The sequence below is a fragment of the Gobio gobio genome, assembly GCF_949357685.1.
Source record: "Gobio gobio genome assembly, chromosome: 2".
In the NCBI taxonomy this organism is placed as follows: Eukaryota; Metazoa; Chordata; class Actinopteri; order Cypriniformes; family Gobionidae; genus Gobio; species Gobio gobio.
This window is the reverse complement of record NC_137098.1, coordinates 11,748,572-11,763,767: the sequence shown is the minus strand read 5'-3', so window position 1 is coordinate 11,763,767 and position 15,196 is coordinate 11,748,572. Positions and strand designations below refer to the sequence as shown.

General features: G+C 38.2%; 1 protein-coding gene across 1 annotated transcript in view; it reads left to right on the top strand.

Moving 5' to 3' along the window:
* The window catches only part of kcnip4a (potassium voltage-gated channel interacting protein 4a), a gene marked incomplete at its 5' end in the record, with an annotated part of 81,568 nt that overhangs the window by 37,954 nt on the left and 28,418 nt on the right, over window positions 1–15,196 (top strand). The window contains one exon of the mRNA XM_079838834.1: window positions 9,814–9,938. Coding sequence (XP_079694960.1) covers window positions 9,814–9,938 — 125 coding nt within the window. The remainder of the gene's footprint in view (window positions 1–9,813; window positions 9,939–15,196) is intronic.

The window sequence follows — 15,196 nt, the reverse complement described above, 5'->3', positions numbered from 1 at the left end:
GTTGTTTCAGCTTATTTTATTTTAATAATCTGAGCAAATAGCTAGAACAATTTTTTTGAGTATAGTATGCTTTTTAAACCATATTGAAATTGAAATGAGATAAAACGTGGCAATTATCTTTTAAATTGTTTTGTTCTGTGGCGGAAACAAGCTTCTATTTGATTCAACGTCCATTTAAAAAATATATACAATTATTTTATTTTTGCATTTTTTATTTTTGTTTAAGAAATTAATACAACACTATTGCCTACCAAACTAATTTCAAGCATTTACGCATTAACATTTAGACCAAAAGGTTTTTAACAATAATAATACTAATAATAAAACATTTTGTAAACCTTTTTTGTCAAAGCTTTTCAAAAATAAAATTTGTTTTAATTTAGTTTCTTCAAGAAATGAATACAAAGCATTGACTACAAAACTATTTTCAAGAATGTAAGCATAGACATTTAGATCAAAATGTTTTTTAAATCATAAAAACACTTTTACTCAAAGTTTTGTCTAGTAGTGCAAGACTATAAAACATTCATAAATATCAAAATACTTGCATTCAATACATGGATGGGATATTAATGATTTATACATTTCAACAAGTGCAAATAAGAAAAAAGGTTGAATGTACATGTGGTTTAACTTTATTTAGTTTATTTGATGATTGCTCTGTTTATCTCATTCAGCATCATAAACAAACTGCTATACACACTGTCACACTGTTGCCAAACAGATAAAGCACAGAGTGTGTAGCCTTTATCATAGTGCTGAATTCAGATCCGCTGCATTGACCTCATCTGCAGCCCTCGAGAACACCTCAGCAGCTCCCCACAGGAAATTCAATCTTGCTACATAAGCGTACGCGTGTTGAAGGGAAGGCCACACTCATTATCTGAAGTGCAGAAATAAGCAAGTTTTGTCCTTAATGAGAAAACATGCCATAAAAATGCAGATAGTTACTAATTGATTATTGGACCTTGAGATCCTTTTAAATTGCTTTTGTGTATTGCTGTTGACCTATTATGCTTTTTTACATTTTCAACATTCTTTAGTGTGTAATGTTGCTGTTTGAGCATGAAAAAAATCTGCAAAGTTACAAAGCACAACATCATTACAAAGGGAGTTATTCTCTATATTATTAAGGACTGTTTCTGAACTCCCTGAAACGTCTCGATTGTAGTCTTGAGTTTTCTTCCGGAGCCAAACACGTCACAATTCCTCAGGCATATGCAAAAAAAGGGGGCTGATTGAGTTGCGTTAGTAGCGTAAAGGATCCGTCCTTCGGATGAGACGTTAAATCGAGGTCCTTACATCTGTGGTCAAAAATTCTAGAATGTCCTTCAGAATAAGAGTCGGGGTGTAACCCTGGCATCCTGGCCAAATTGGCCCATTGGCCTTTGTCCATCATGGCCTCCTAATCATCCCCATAAACTGATTGGCTTCATCACTCTGTCTCCTCTCCACCAATAAGCTGGTGTGTGGTGGACGTTCTGCCGCAATATGGCTGCCGTCTCATCATCCAGGTGGATGCTGCACATTGGTGGTAGTTGAGGAGACCCCCCCCCCCCCCCCTTCCATGGAAAGCGCTTTGAGTACCCAGAAAAGCGCTATATAAATGTAACAAATTATTATTATAAAGGCTGAAGTGATTGACCAATCACATCACACTGGTCCAGCTGGCCAATAAGAGCACATTGAGCTTTTCGGAAAGAGGGGCTTCATAGAGACAGCAACTAAACAGGGATACATTTCCCAAAAAAGCATTGTTAGCCAACTATGGTCGCAAGTTCCGTCGTCACCCGACATAGTGATTTGGCGTTTTTCTCGACAAACATCTCAGTTACTGTCGTAACCCTCATTCCCTGATGGAGGGAACAGAGACATTATGTCCCTCCTGTCACACACTTGAACTACCCACTTTATGGCCGGGACAACATCTCGGCTCCTCAGCACAAACCTAATGAGTGGATGCATGCCACCATCTTGTATACCCGTATGTATTGGAGGAGTGGCTAGGCATGCCAATTCCACTCGCCATTTTTCTAAAACTCAGAGGCGATTTGGGCTCCCAATTGAGACCCCTAATGTCAGTTGACATAACGTTGAAGGTGACTGACAGAAAGGGAACCATAGTTCCAACAAACATTCGCAAAAAGTATCGCAAAATTACGTGGTTGGAACCACAGCTCATGAGTAAATAGGTCATGCTCTCTCTCTCTCTCTCTCTCTCTCTCTATATATATATATATATATATATATATATATATATATATATATATATATATATATATATATATATAATGTAATTTGCAGCCAGGGTCATCTAGCAACTCTCCATTGGCTTGCGAGCTTGAAAAACCAAACTCTAGTCAGGCCAATCACATCGTGTATAGAGTCAGTGGACGGGCTTAACATAATGACAGTAGAGTTGCGACGGTTCGCGTGAATTTCTTGCTACTTCCCTGCTACCAAAGAACGGCATTGAAGTCATTCTTAAAAAAGGAACGTGTTTTGAGTTTTGCTGACCGGATACGGCAAAAGTTTAATCTATCAACTAGCTCCGCTGGTGGGAAAACGCATGTTGTCTCACCACTGATAGCGCTCTGGTTGGTTGTAGTGCTATCCTGTTGCGTGCAGAGGGAATTTGAAAGACAACCGTTTATCCCGCCCCTCGGATTGAGCCCTGCCAATGGTGTGTTCCCAGACCCAACATCTTGATGTGGGTCTGGCTTGTCAGACTAGTGAAGTAGTCATTATGTGTCATGATCTTTACAAAAGCATCTCCGAGATCTTGAAGAAATTAAGCAGAAGTTATTACTCCTCCACCTATGTTTGACTTCATTAACAACAGTCATATATTTCTGAACCAATGTGGTTCAAACGACAGAGGAGCGACCATGTTACTAGTTTTGGGAAACAGTCGTGACTAGTTGGTTATTTTCTAACACACCCCAGATCATTACTCTCAGACTGGGAAGAGAGGTCTTGCAACAATGTCAAATATCTGAAAAATAATGTTTTTGAACATTTAGGCATGAAAGCCTTTTCTAGTAGACCCCAAAAGTTGAATCAAGACTTTGTAAAAGGGCATAATAGGTTCTCTTTAAGGTCAGTAAACTGGTTCAATGTGGAGATGTGCGAGTTTTGCCTACACTGCAGGCATCTAATGCCTCCACAAAGACAGTAAAACCTCAAATCACCTACTTCGTGAGAACCAGGAAAGTGTACCCACGAGGAAACCAGCTTAATGAGCCGAGTCTTTATGAAAATCAAACATGTAGAAAGATTAATGTGATGGTTAGGTTGAGATTTAGAGATTAGAAAATATAATTCGCTCAGCAGCATAAAAAAAGAACAAGTCATTCTAAGAGACTTGACAGAAAGACAAAGCAAAAAACTGATCCTGGATCTGCACAAAACTACACATCCATGCCTCCTTTGCTTCATGAACTCATGTCAGCATGCCGCCCGATGCTCCGGTCGACCATGGTTACTATGGTGACACTCACACTGTATCTCCTAGGTAACGCTTGCCTTCAGAACGGCAGCAGGCGTGGTATTACGGCACGGCTCAAGAAGCTGTTCCTATGCTCTTCTTCTACCAAAGCACCATCCATCAGTACACAAAGCAAGTTCTCTTTCAACACAAGACTCCAGAATATTTCCTCAAACATGGTGTTGTCCATACTCTTGCAAAAAAAAAAAGTGCACTTGATTTATTGAATGAGAACTTTTAGTGTACTTCATATCTTACAAGTGTTTAAAAAAAGTACTGTACGTGCAGATAATATAAAATTAATTAAATTAAAGGAAAAAGTGTATTTAAAGAGAGCACACTTCCATGACTTTTCTTAACACACCAAAAGGGACAGTTGAACCAAAATGTAAAACTCGGTCATTAATTACTAACTCTCAAGTCCAAACCCGTAAGACTTTCATTCATCTTCGGAACACAGATGAAGATCTTTTTGATGAAATCTTAGATTTTTGTCCCTCCAATTTACACAGCACGTTGGAGCTTCAACAAGAATCAATGAGGTTCATTCTCGTGTTATGCAGCACGTTTGAGCTTCAGCAAGAACCAATGAGGTTCATTCTTGTGTTACGCAGCATGTTTGAGCTTCAGCAAGAACCTATGAGGTTAATTTTCGTGTGTTACGCAGCACGTTTGAGCTTCAGCAAGAACCAATGAGGTAAATTTTTGTGTGTTAAGCAGCACGTTTAAGCTTCAGCAAGAACCAATGAGGTTCATTCTCGTGTTATGCAGCACGTTTGCGCTTCCCCAAGAACCAAGGAGGTTAATTTGCGTATTATGCAGCACGTTTGAGCTTCCACAAGAACCAATGAGGTTCATTGTCGTGTTACGCAGCACGTTTGAGCTTTCGCAAGAACCAATGAGGTTTGTTCCAACACATTAAGCACGTTTGGTTGAGCTTGTTTATGTCCGCTGATCATCAATGTTTATATGTGAATAAAAACCTAAATTCAATCTGTTCATCATATAAAACGACTGAAGTCTCTTCAGAAAATGTGGACTAAACCGCTCAATTCATATGGATTAATTTAAGATCTCTTTATAAACTTTTTGAAGCATCAAAGTGGTAGTTACATAGGCTGTCAATGGAGAGACAGAATTCTCTCAGATTTCATCAAAAAGATCTTCATTTGTGTTCTGAAGATGAATGAAAGTCTTACGGGTTTGGAACGACATGAGGATGAGCAGTTAATGACAACATTTTCATTTTGGGTGAACGATTAGACTATAGGCCTATTATTTCTAGTCTCTTAAAAGTGTACTTCTTTTTTCACAAGGGTATTGTCAGTCCTTTCTTTTACTTTCCCTAACTATTTCATGTTTGACCTTTCTGTATCGCTCACTTTTCATACTTTTATGTAAGCCAAATACATTTGTACTCAGGGATTCTAGCTATTAAGCATTACAATGTTATAAACTCTACACCCTCTGCAACATTGCGGCAAATTCTAAATATCAATTGTATTGAATTCTTGAAGTAGACTAGCAAATGATAAATTGTCATATTTACTGCTGATTGTTAAAATGCTCTATTTTGTGTTTTTAACGAATACATTTAGATACCCAAGAATGCTATTATTGAAATACATATGCGTCATGTTATGAAATGGGGCTGTCGGCATGAAGCGGCAATGATGCGACAATTAGTCTGTCACATTTGATCGCTATACACCCAGAGGGCCGCTTCTGGGAGGAGAAAATCATGTTTATATATGTCAGTTCTGTTTGCCAAACAGTTGACGGGTCGTCTTCTGTGGATCACAGGGTCATATGTCTGCCATTAGTCTTCCACGCTTCAGGTGTCAAAGTAATCATTGTGCCTCCCATAGCCACCATCACCTCCCATTGATCTATGTTTTATTGGCTCCTGCTCCACAGTCATTATTTTTTAAAGATTATTTAGCCTTTAGGGGTGTAAATAATGTGTAAATCTCAGGCACAGGTCATATCGGATTGCTATCTAAGCAATGTCCGAAACGGCAATTTATTCAGGGTTCAAATATGAGCTGAAAGCTTTTTTAGATGTAAGGCTAATAAGGCTGTTAAGATACTACAGATGGAAAACTTTAGAACAGAGTTTAGAACATGCTTTGGATATTTGAGATTTAATCTAGAACCTCTGAATTAAACATATTTGCAATATTGAATGTGTAAAGGCCTGTACACACCGGGACGAATATCGCGTGCGCTTATCGCCAGCGTTTTTCTTGACGTTTTTCGGCACGTCTTTGTGTTCACACCCAAGCGATTTTCACTGGCGATGCGCCGAGTGAACGTGCAAATTCAGTAGATGGCACTCCCGGTACACAAGGTGGTGCTGCTGCACTTTACGCTTCTGACACTCGCTTGTCACACAGAAGAAGAGAAACAGTATTTACGTGTTTGCCAAAACCATAGACATATTATGTCTATGGCCAAAACTGTTCACCCAATTTTTGATAACTGGCAAGCTTTGTCTACTTAATTCTTCTTCGTTGTGTGCTCGGCAAGACCGTTTTGTGCTTGAGCGCCACCAAGTCGTGTTTTACTGTAACTTCGGCAGCTCCAGGCACGTGAACAAAAGTGGGGATCTCATTGGTTGGCCAGTTTTTAACGCGCTGCGTCAAAATAAAAAAAAAGAACCCAGGGCATTTTTTTGTTTTTTTTATTTACGCTTTTATGTATGCTGTTTTGCACGTCAGTGTGCACACTCACATTGGTGCCCTTTGTTTAGTCATGAGGCGTTAAATGTCGCGATATACGCATGCGAAAATGCTTTTATAGAGCAGTTCAATAAGTTAATATCAAGTGAATTACATTTTAGGCGTAATATATTGTCAGTTACTTTCGCTGCGTTCACACTGCAGGGCTTAATGCTCAATTCCGATTTTTTGAAAAAATGCGATTTTTTTGCAAGGCCGTTCACATTTCCAATTAAATGCGACCTTTTGTGATCTCCTGTGTGAACGTGAATGACCCAGAAGTGACCCGCATGCGCAGAAGAGTACTCAACGGTCAACGACGTCACTTGTTGTTTACGGAAGTAGCCAAATATGGGTGTCAGCATTGGAGTTAGTTTAGCTTTATTAAAGTTATTTTCGCAACGGAGCCAGCACCATTACAACCTTCTCATGTTAAGAAGAAAATTAAAAAAGAGGAGGAGAGCAAGGTTTTTGGCCATGGCGTTTTGTGGAGCAGTGGTAGCAACGTCGGTACAGAGAAACGTGTGGGTGCGGAGTCGCAGCCAGGAGTGGTGGGATACTGATGTGAGTGGCTTTACTGATACCGAATTCGTCAGTAACTTCAGAATGACCAGATCCACCTTCAATTATGTTTGTGAGCGCCTTCAACTAACTTTGTCACGGGAAGAGACACGTCTGCGGCGGCCCATAACAGTGCAGAAACGCGTTGGAGTTGGAGTGTATTGGCTAGCAACAGGTGCGTACTTCTTCTTTTATTGGCGGTTAGCAACTATTTCTTGTGCATTACCGCCACCACTGGACTGGAGTAAGGAACGGGAGTTACTCAACATTATGAAGCTGCAGACTCGGAGCCACAAAAAATAAAAACAAATAAAGTAGAGTTTATATCCTTTTAAAAAGGCTTTTTTATCTTCTCATTCTCGCCTACTTCAACGTACAATGATGACGTTTGTCGCGGATCAACGACGTGCGGGTCGGATACATGTGACCTGGCAGTTCAGACTGAAGACGCATTTCAAAAGATCGGATATGTATCGGATTTGGACCACATACCCAAGTGGCCTGGGTCGCATTTGAAAAGATCGGATCTGTGTCGTTCAGACTGTCATGAAAAGATCAGATACAGGTCGCATAAGGGCAAAAAAATCGGAATTGGGTCGTTTCAGCCTGCAGTGTGAACGCAGCCTTTGTGTATTTTTGCTTTGTTGTATCAATGTGTGCTCGGCAAGACCGTTTTGTGCTTGAGCGCCACCAAGTCGTGTTTTACTGTAACTTCGGCAGCTCCAGGCAAGTGAACAAAAGTGGCGATCTCATTGGTTGGCCTGTTTTTAACGCGCTGTGTCAAAATAAAAAAACGAACCCAGGGCATTTTTTTGTTTCTTTTAATTACGCTTTTACGTCTGCCGTTTTGCGCGTCAGTGTGCACACTCACATTGGCGCCCTTTGTTTAGTCATGAGGCATTAAACGTTGGCGATAAATGCACGCAAAAATGCTTTTATAGAGCAGTTCAATAAGTTAATATCAAGTGAATTACATTTTAGGCGCAATATATTGTCAGTTACTTTGTGTATTTTTGCTTTGCCAATGAAAATTGTTTCAAACAAAGTCAAAGCAGAATGAAAACTCAGTAGTGGAGAGTCAATGATTCAGTGACTCACTTCATACAGACATGGGCTGCGTCCGACAGCTGTAAAATGCTACCTTCGGAGGACACATTCTAAGGTAGGAAGGCATCTCGTCCGACTCTAATGTTAGCTTCACTTCCTGCCTCCTGAGAGACCTTCATCTGATGGATTTTTGAAGGAATCATAAATGAATCCTTCCCTGCCCTTGATATCCCACAATCCTGTGCGTTCCATTCTGTGACAGTTGAGCTAGAAAAAAAAGATGGCATCCCAAAGTTGCGTTTGCTAGTCAGTTTGTTTGTAAATGTACGTTTTTGACCAACATTTTCCACTTCTGATGTAATTTCTAGCGAGAAATTAATAATGTTGTAATAATATATAGTTAGTTACACTGCATTAAAAGTCTGTACGAAATCAGTTTTTGTGATGTGCCTTTATGGACAAACGATGCCTTACAAGTCATTGTCTGATAAGGTAGCGAGACAACAATTTAGCTGCCTAGGTTTTCGGACGCAGCCATTCACTTGTTTCATTCATGAATAAATCAGTGTTATTTTAACAAATCAGTTGAAATGAATGTTTCAGTGACTCACTTATAAGACAGTGGCTGTATCTGAATATTCATACTTGCCTACTATATAGTTAATAAAACAGCGTGCAAAAAGTACCACTAGCACTGAGATTTTTAAAGTTTGGACACCATTCTATACCATGAGGCCATGGTAGAGGATTTGTAAATGGCAGTGAAGCCTGTGACGAATGTAGTACACCCGGATTACATTCATGCTACACTCACTTATACTATATACTTTTTAACAGTCGCAAAAATGTAGGCCTACTTATTTTTAAAACAAAGTACCAACTCAGATAGTATGCAATTTTGGACGTAGCCAGTCACTTGTTTTGTTCATGAATGAATCTGTTTTGGTTTTTTGTACAAATTTGAAGTGAATGATTCAATGACTCACTAATAGAGCCCTATCATACACCCGGTGTAATGCGATGGCAGGCGCGACGCAAGTTTTTTTTTGCTAGTTTCAGCCCAACGCAGTTATTATTTTCATGATAACGTCCAGCGCCACGCTGTTTAAATAGCAAATGCACTCGTGCCCATCTGTTTGCTCATCTGTGTGCTGGTCTGAAAACGAGGTGTGTTCAGTTGGAGCGTTGCTATTTTGAGGCAACTGAAAACAACTGCACTATTGGCAGTCATTTTTAGTTGCCTCAAAATAGCAATGTGCCTGAACACACCTCGTTTTCACAGTTTTGCCATGGTTTTTTGTGTTATTTAAAGAGCGTGTTAGTAATATGCACTTGAAGGCGGGTGCACGACGCACGTACTCTCTGCTTACACAGGGATGCGCAGCAGAACACAAACATTTTTAAATATGAAAAATAAAAATATTCCTTTCTGGAGAAGCGTTCAGTCTTTCCACGCGCAAATTCCGCCATGTAAATAGCGAATCCGCCATGGTGCAAGCGCAACTGGCTTTTAAAGGGAATGGGAGATAAGACTCTGATTGGTTTGATGCACATTATGCCCAAAACACACCCATGACTCATTAAGACTAAGTACAGCCCTTTTGGATCATGCGCCTGGCGTGCCGACCGTTTTTTCCGTCGTTAAACTTGCAGAAGTGGATTCAGACACGCCCTAAGTGCACCTGCGCCATGCGCGTCAGACCATGTGCTTAGATTGTTAAAATAGTGCCCATAAAGTCACTTGTGGCCATCTAGTGGTGTAACCATGTAACTCTCATTTGTATCAAAATATTTGTTTAAGTACTCATGAAGAAAAAAAAAACATTTTGTATCTCATTAAATGTTGTACATCTAATATTCCCTGTGAAATATAAAGTCCTCAATGTTTATATGTTTTGTCATTATTTGGTTCACAAATTATTCATCCAAAAAAATGATATTAACGCTGTTAAGCCGAGTAGTTGAATCATAACCCTGAAGTTTTGTGTTTCTCTACAGATAGTGTTGAGGATGAACTGGAGCTTTCTGCTGTACGGCATCGACCAGAAGCTTTGGAGCTGCTGGAGGCTCAAACGCGTTTCTCACGCAAAGAGCTTCAAATCCTCTACCGGGGTTTCAAGAATGTGAGTTAATGCTTCTAACTACATATCTTATTAAAAAAATTAAACATTAAAAATGTATTGCATTTAGTTAAGTTTTCCTTTTGCATGTTGGTTTGATGTGGAACATGGGAAATTTTGCTGAAAATCTGTCACGCTTGCTACAATAATCAGGTCAGGAAAGGTCTCTAGAGTGTCCCTGAGGCTTAAATGTCCTTTGTTACCTCTGGTGCACAATGTAATGAGACAACACCGAATTAACTCGACCCAAATTGTCAGGTGACAAAGCATGAGAGTGGCACAATGGTCCTTTATTATCAGACTCTCAAGAGGGGAAATCAGAATCCTTCCTTAAGACCACACACACACACACCACTGACAGCTGATGACTGCACTGTTTTGCTAGCACCCTGTCTTATAGTGATGGGCACTTTCGAAAAACTGCTTTGTGAAGCTTTAAAACCTGCTTGTTTCAAACCCGTAATTCGGGGCCAAAGTCAGTAAATGAGGCTTTGTTATGTCATAATGTCTATATCAGTGGGTTTCGATCCCGGGGCCTATACCATAAAGCCGGTTTAGCTGGCTAACCAGATATGTTTAAGCTTCGTTTGTGCTAATCCTGGGTTTTAGGTATTCAATTCAATTCAATTCAAATTTATTTGTATAGCGCTTTTCACAATACACATTGTTTCAAAGCAGCTTTACAGAAAGTGCATTTCATAGATGTACAGTAAAAATGTTAGAAAGACAATGTTAAAGAATAATACTATTATTAATACTATATAGGTACCATTAAAATGGTTTGGGTTTTAGCAGTGTTCATCTCCATAGTACCTTACGCTCCATGGCTAGCCTGCTCCAGGGCAGGGTATGTTCTGGATAAGAGATCTCAGACTGAAATTGGACCAATCAGCTGTGAGCAAAGTGACACACCTCTGATGTAAAAAAGTCACTCCCCCTTTTTCTACTCCACATTAAAGGTCATTACATAGCAAATGGTTTTATGGTTTTTAAAGACTAAGGCGTCTGGCTTTTAACAATGCTTATTTATAATGATAATAATGTTGAATGATTTAGATATAATTTATGTAATTATTATACCATTAATCAATTACACATGTATCATTTTAGTTAATCAATCATTAATAGGCACTTAGTTATTATATAATAATATAAAATGTATGTATAAATAGCCTATATACAGGTCATACAAAAAAGCTTTAAAATTAATAAATAAAGCTATAAAAATTACTGCATTTGAGCTTAGATGTTCAATTCTCTCTATATATCAACTAAACCAACTTCATAACTTTTACTTGCATTGACTTTTAAGATTTTTCTTTAAGTTGTCCTCTTTCATAGATGGCTCTTTTCTTCTTGCTGTGTAAATTTGTTTAAATTATTAATATTTTTCAATCATGTAATATTCTGCAGAAGAGAGAAATTAATCTCGCTGCTTCTCTCGGAAGAAGTGAATCTCCGTTCCACCGTTCCACAGCGTGTGATTGGCTGTTCACTACTGATGTCACAACTAAACTCCTACACTCAGGATCAAAGCCTGAGTTGACAGAGAAAGCTGTTGATCAGCATCGTGGGACCTGAATAAATTGGTTTGGTTTTGTCAAATCGAAACTAATCCTGTAACCCTGAGTTTGTTAAATTACCATTTAAAAAATAAAATAAAAAATAGGTTTACTTAGAAACTCAGCTTTTTAATGAATCTAACCATCAATCAACTCTTAATGAGTGCTGAGTCACTCTCTAAAAAAAGTGTTTTCCGGCAGGCTCCACCTAGCGACGAAAAAATGTATAATCATATTTTTCAAAACTACTGCCTTGATCAACACAAAATAGGTGTCATTTGAAAGCTTAGAGTCTGAACTTTACAATGTATGTAAAAGGCGAATATTTCGCGTGGTAATAGTTTGCCTCAAAACCATTCACATCAGCTGTGACCACTACTTGGGAATTTGCGACGTCTGTGACGTTTCAGTGCTCCAACATTCCAAAACATTCGCAGCGACAGCTGAGAAAACATGGACACTTCATCATCCAGTGAAGACAAGCTTTTCATTTTCTTTAAAAGACTGAAAAGAAGGTTTTAGGTGCACCCAGTCTTAAAAGAACAGAGAGTCTGAAGGGGAGTATGCTAATCTTGTACAGGAGCTAAAATGTTTAATGGCCGGTTCCGCACTTACTTTCAAATGTCCTTGGGACAATTTGAGGAGCTCCTCCAGACAGTGGCACCACATCTGACGAGACAAACCACAAACTTCAGGGAACCAATCGATTCAGAGCCGCTGTGTTTTCAGTTGAGTTACAATGTAAACATTTAAGTGCCACAGTTGTACTGACGGCAACACATTCACACTCCCACAGGAGCTGTAATCTCGTGAGAAATGCGATACCTGGCAAAGTTTAATGTTGATTGAATAGCTAGAGACATCTGGACATTTCGTCACCTTTGTTTCCTTAACTCTTTCCCCGCCAGCATTTTTAAAACGCTGCCACCGCCAGGGTTTTTGATCATTTTCACAAAAATGTAATGGCCCATAGAATATTTTGTTGTATAAATATCTGAGCATGCAATATATCAAAAGAGAGAGCAGACCCTCTGCGTTTTAAACAAAATACCTGTTTTATTGTAGCTTCATGCATTCCTTTTTATCAACATTTCAATATTGGTAAGTTTCATAAAAATAAAGCTACATTTTGAACAAAAAGCTGAGAAAATCACGTTTTTGTCAAAGACTACATCCAAATCAGATTCTGAGTGATGATCAAACACAGATGGAGTAGATTGAGTCCATCAACACCCCTAATACTTGCACAGTCCTCTAGTTAACATTTCATTCAGTAACATTGGGCAGTTTGGATTTAATTGATGTTTAATGTTGATAAGCACATTATTTTACATATGCATCTGCTTACATACAATCGCTTGTTTTTTTGCGTCTTGTGATCAGGAGATTCTTTACTCATTTTGAAGATGTGTAACAGCGCTCCCTAGCGTATGTGGGTCAATGACAAATAAGAAAAATAATATTTTTTTAAGCTAAAAAAATAATAATTTTAAGCAAAAGAGTTTTAAAATGCATTTTTATGTCCCAAAAATGTATGGTGTTGATTCATATTGGTTTTACAGCTTTTAAGACAGCATTAATTCATTATTAAACAAGATTTCTGATTTTACCACACAGAAAATGTCAGGTTGTGCGACCATATATTAATTTAAAATAATATACATATACAATATATACATATGAATCATTGAAAAATGCATATCACATGGTAAATTCCCTTTCCCTTTTCTATGTAGTGCCCTTTTTGTACAATTCATATAAACGGACACTTTTCTGTGTTCAGAACACAAATTTCCATAAGGAGTTTTTAAGTTTTTTTTTATTTGTTTTTTATTATTTGTATACATTATATAATGTTTAATTTATATATCTTACTTCATTTTGCAATTGCAGTGGGAATTGATACTTTTAAATGTAAATCTGCTGGTCGCACCACCTGACATTTTAGCTCTTTGAAACAAAAAGTCAATTGAATTTCCAAAAAATTAAAAGAGTATCTTATAAAGGAAATATTGTTGATCAATTTGATATGTGACATGTATGTATTAAATTAGTTTTTAGGAAAATAATGAATTCGGTCACAAAAAATACATGTCATGTCATTGACCCATGTATAACAGTGACAATACGGAAACCCGGAAAATTCAGTTTTTAGCAAGGAAGCGGTTTCTCACAAATTACGGAAATTTCCGTGTTTGGCAGGGAAAGAGTTCATGTGATTGGTTGAAGCCTTTTCTGTCGCAGCGAAACAAAAAAAAAATCAACATCGAAGCGGAAAAATTAAATGTTGCACATTCGCGTTCGGTGTGGAAGCACTCATTACACAAACAGCTGATCAGAAAAATAAACCATCGCACGAATTATTTGCGCGTCAAAATCGCGTCCAGTGTGAAAGGACCTTAAAGATTAAATAACACATATTATACAGAATATTTTAATAGATTACACTTTCAACAAAACATTTGAAATTAGTTTGTAAAAGGTGTTTTTATGTGAGTTTTGCTGACCAGCAGGCATCACCAGTGTGTGGTATTTCGATCTCTTCAAACCTGTTTTAACTCATTTTGCAAAACAAATTCAAGTTCAAGTTTCAAAGTTTCAAAAAGCTTCCATGCTCCCATAACCACTGCCTTATTCATTTTCCCATGTTGTGTCCTTTATTGTAAATGTTAAATCTGTTTGCTTTTTTTATTATTTCCCATTTAATATACCTGCAATTTCCACTTCATGTTTCTACTTTGTTTGATTTTTGACTGTGAAGTGCTAAAATCCTTCAAAATAGATTTAATTAGTAAATCATTATCAAGGGTCCTGTCCCAAATGCCGCCCCAAGCCCTCACGTTCCTCCTCTGACTCCACACTTTGATGATGTAATTGTAGGGCTGAGCAAAAGAGCACATCAGGGGCACGTGAGCCCCCTTCTGAAACCTAAAATATTGAATTGTCCACCCTACATTCTCGTGAAATTCACAGACACGCACACGCAACAGCTATTGCAAGTCTGCAACTCCTCATCAAGAGTGTGTCATGTGGGAAAGGCCTGGCTCACTACAGCTTGTGATTCTTGTGTTGATACATTGCTTTGTTGATCCATGCTGGTTTCGCTATCATCCTGATTACAGAGGATATATACAAAGTGAATGAATAATTGGCACTTGTGTCCACGATAACAGCCTTTGAACAGTACATCATTTTCTCTTCATCTGTTAACATCTTTTTCTGTAGGCCTATTTCAAGGTATGTCAGTGTTAGTCAAAGAGACACACAGACAGTCCTGCTGTTTATTACTCCTTATTTCTCACTTTCACTTTTGTTTATAACAGACAGAGAAATATTAAACACTGATTGAGAGCATGTTCATTTGAGCTTCTGGGGAGAACTTAAAAAAGGCATTTGTTTAAGAACTGTGGTGGAAAAGTTTGGGGTCAGAAAGATTTTTATATGTATATACACCGATCAGGCATTACATTATGACCACCTTCCTAATATTGTGTTAGTCGCCCTTTTACTGCCAAAACAACCCTGACCCATCGAGGCATGGACTCCACTAGACCCCTTAAAGGGTAACTAAACCCTGAACCAACTTTTTTTAGTTAATGATCTGTAATACTGTGGCTTTATTCATGCTGTTTATTGATTCGAGTAAATGTTTTGACATTTGAGTATAAAGTGTTTTAATTTTATAAAATATGGTGTAAA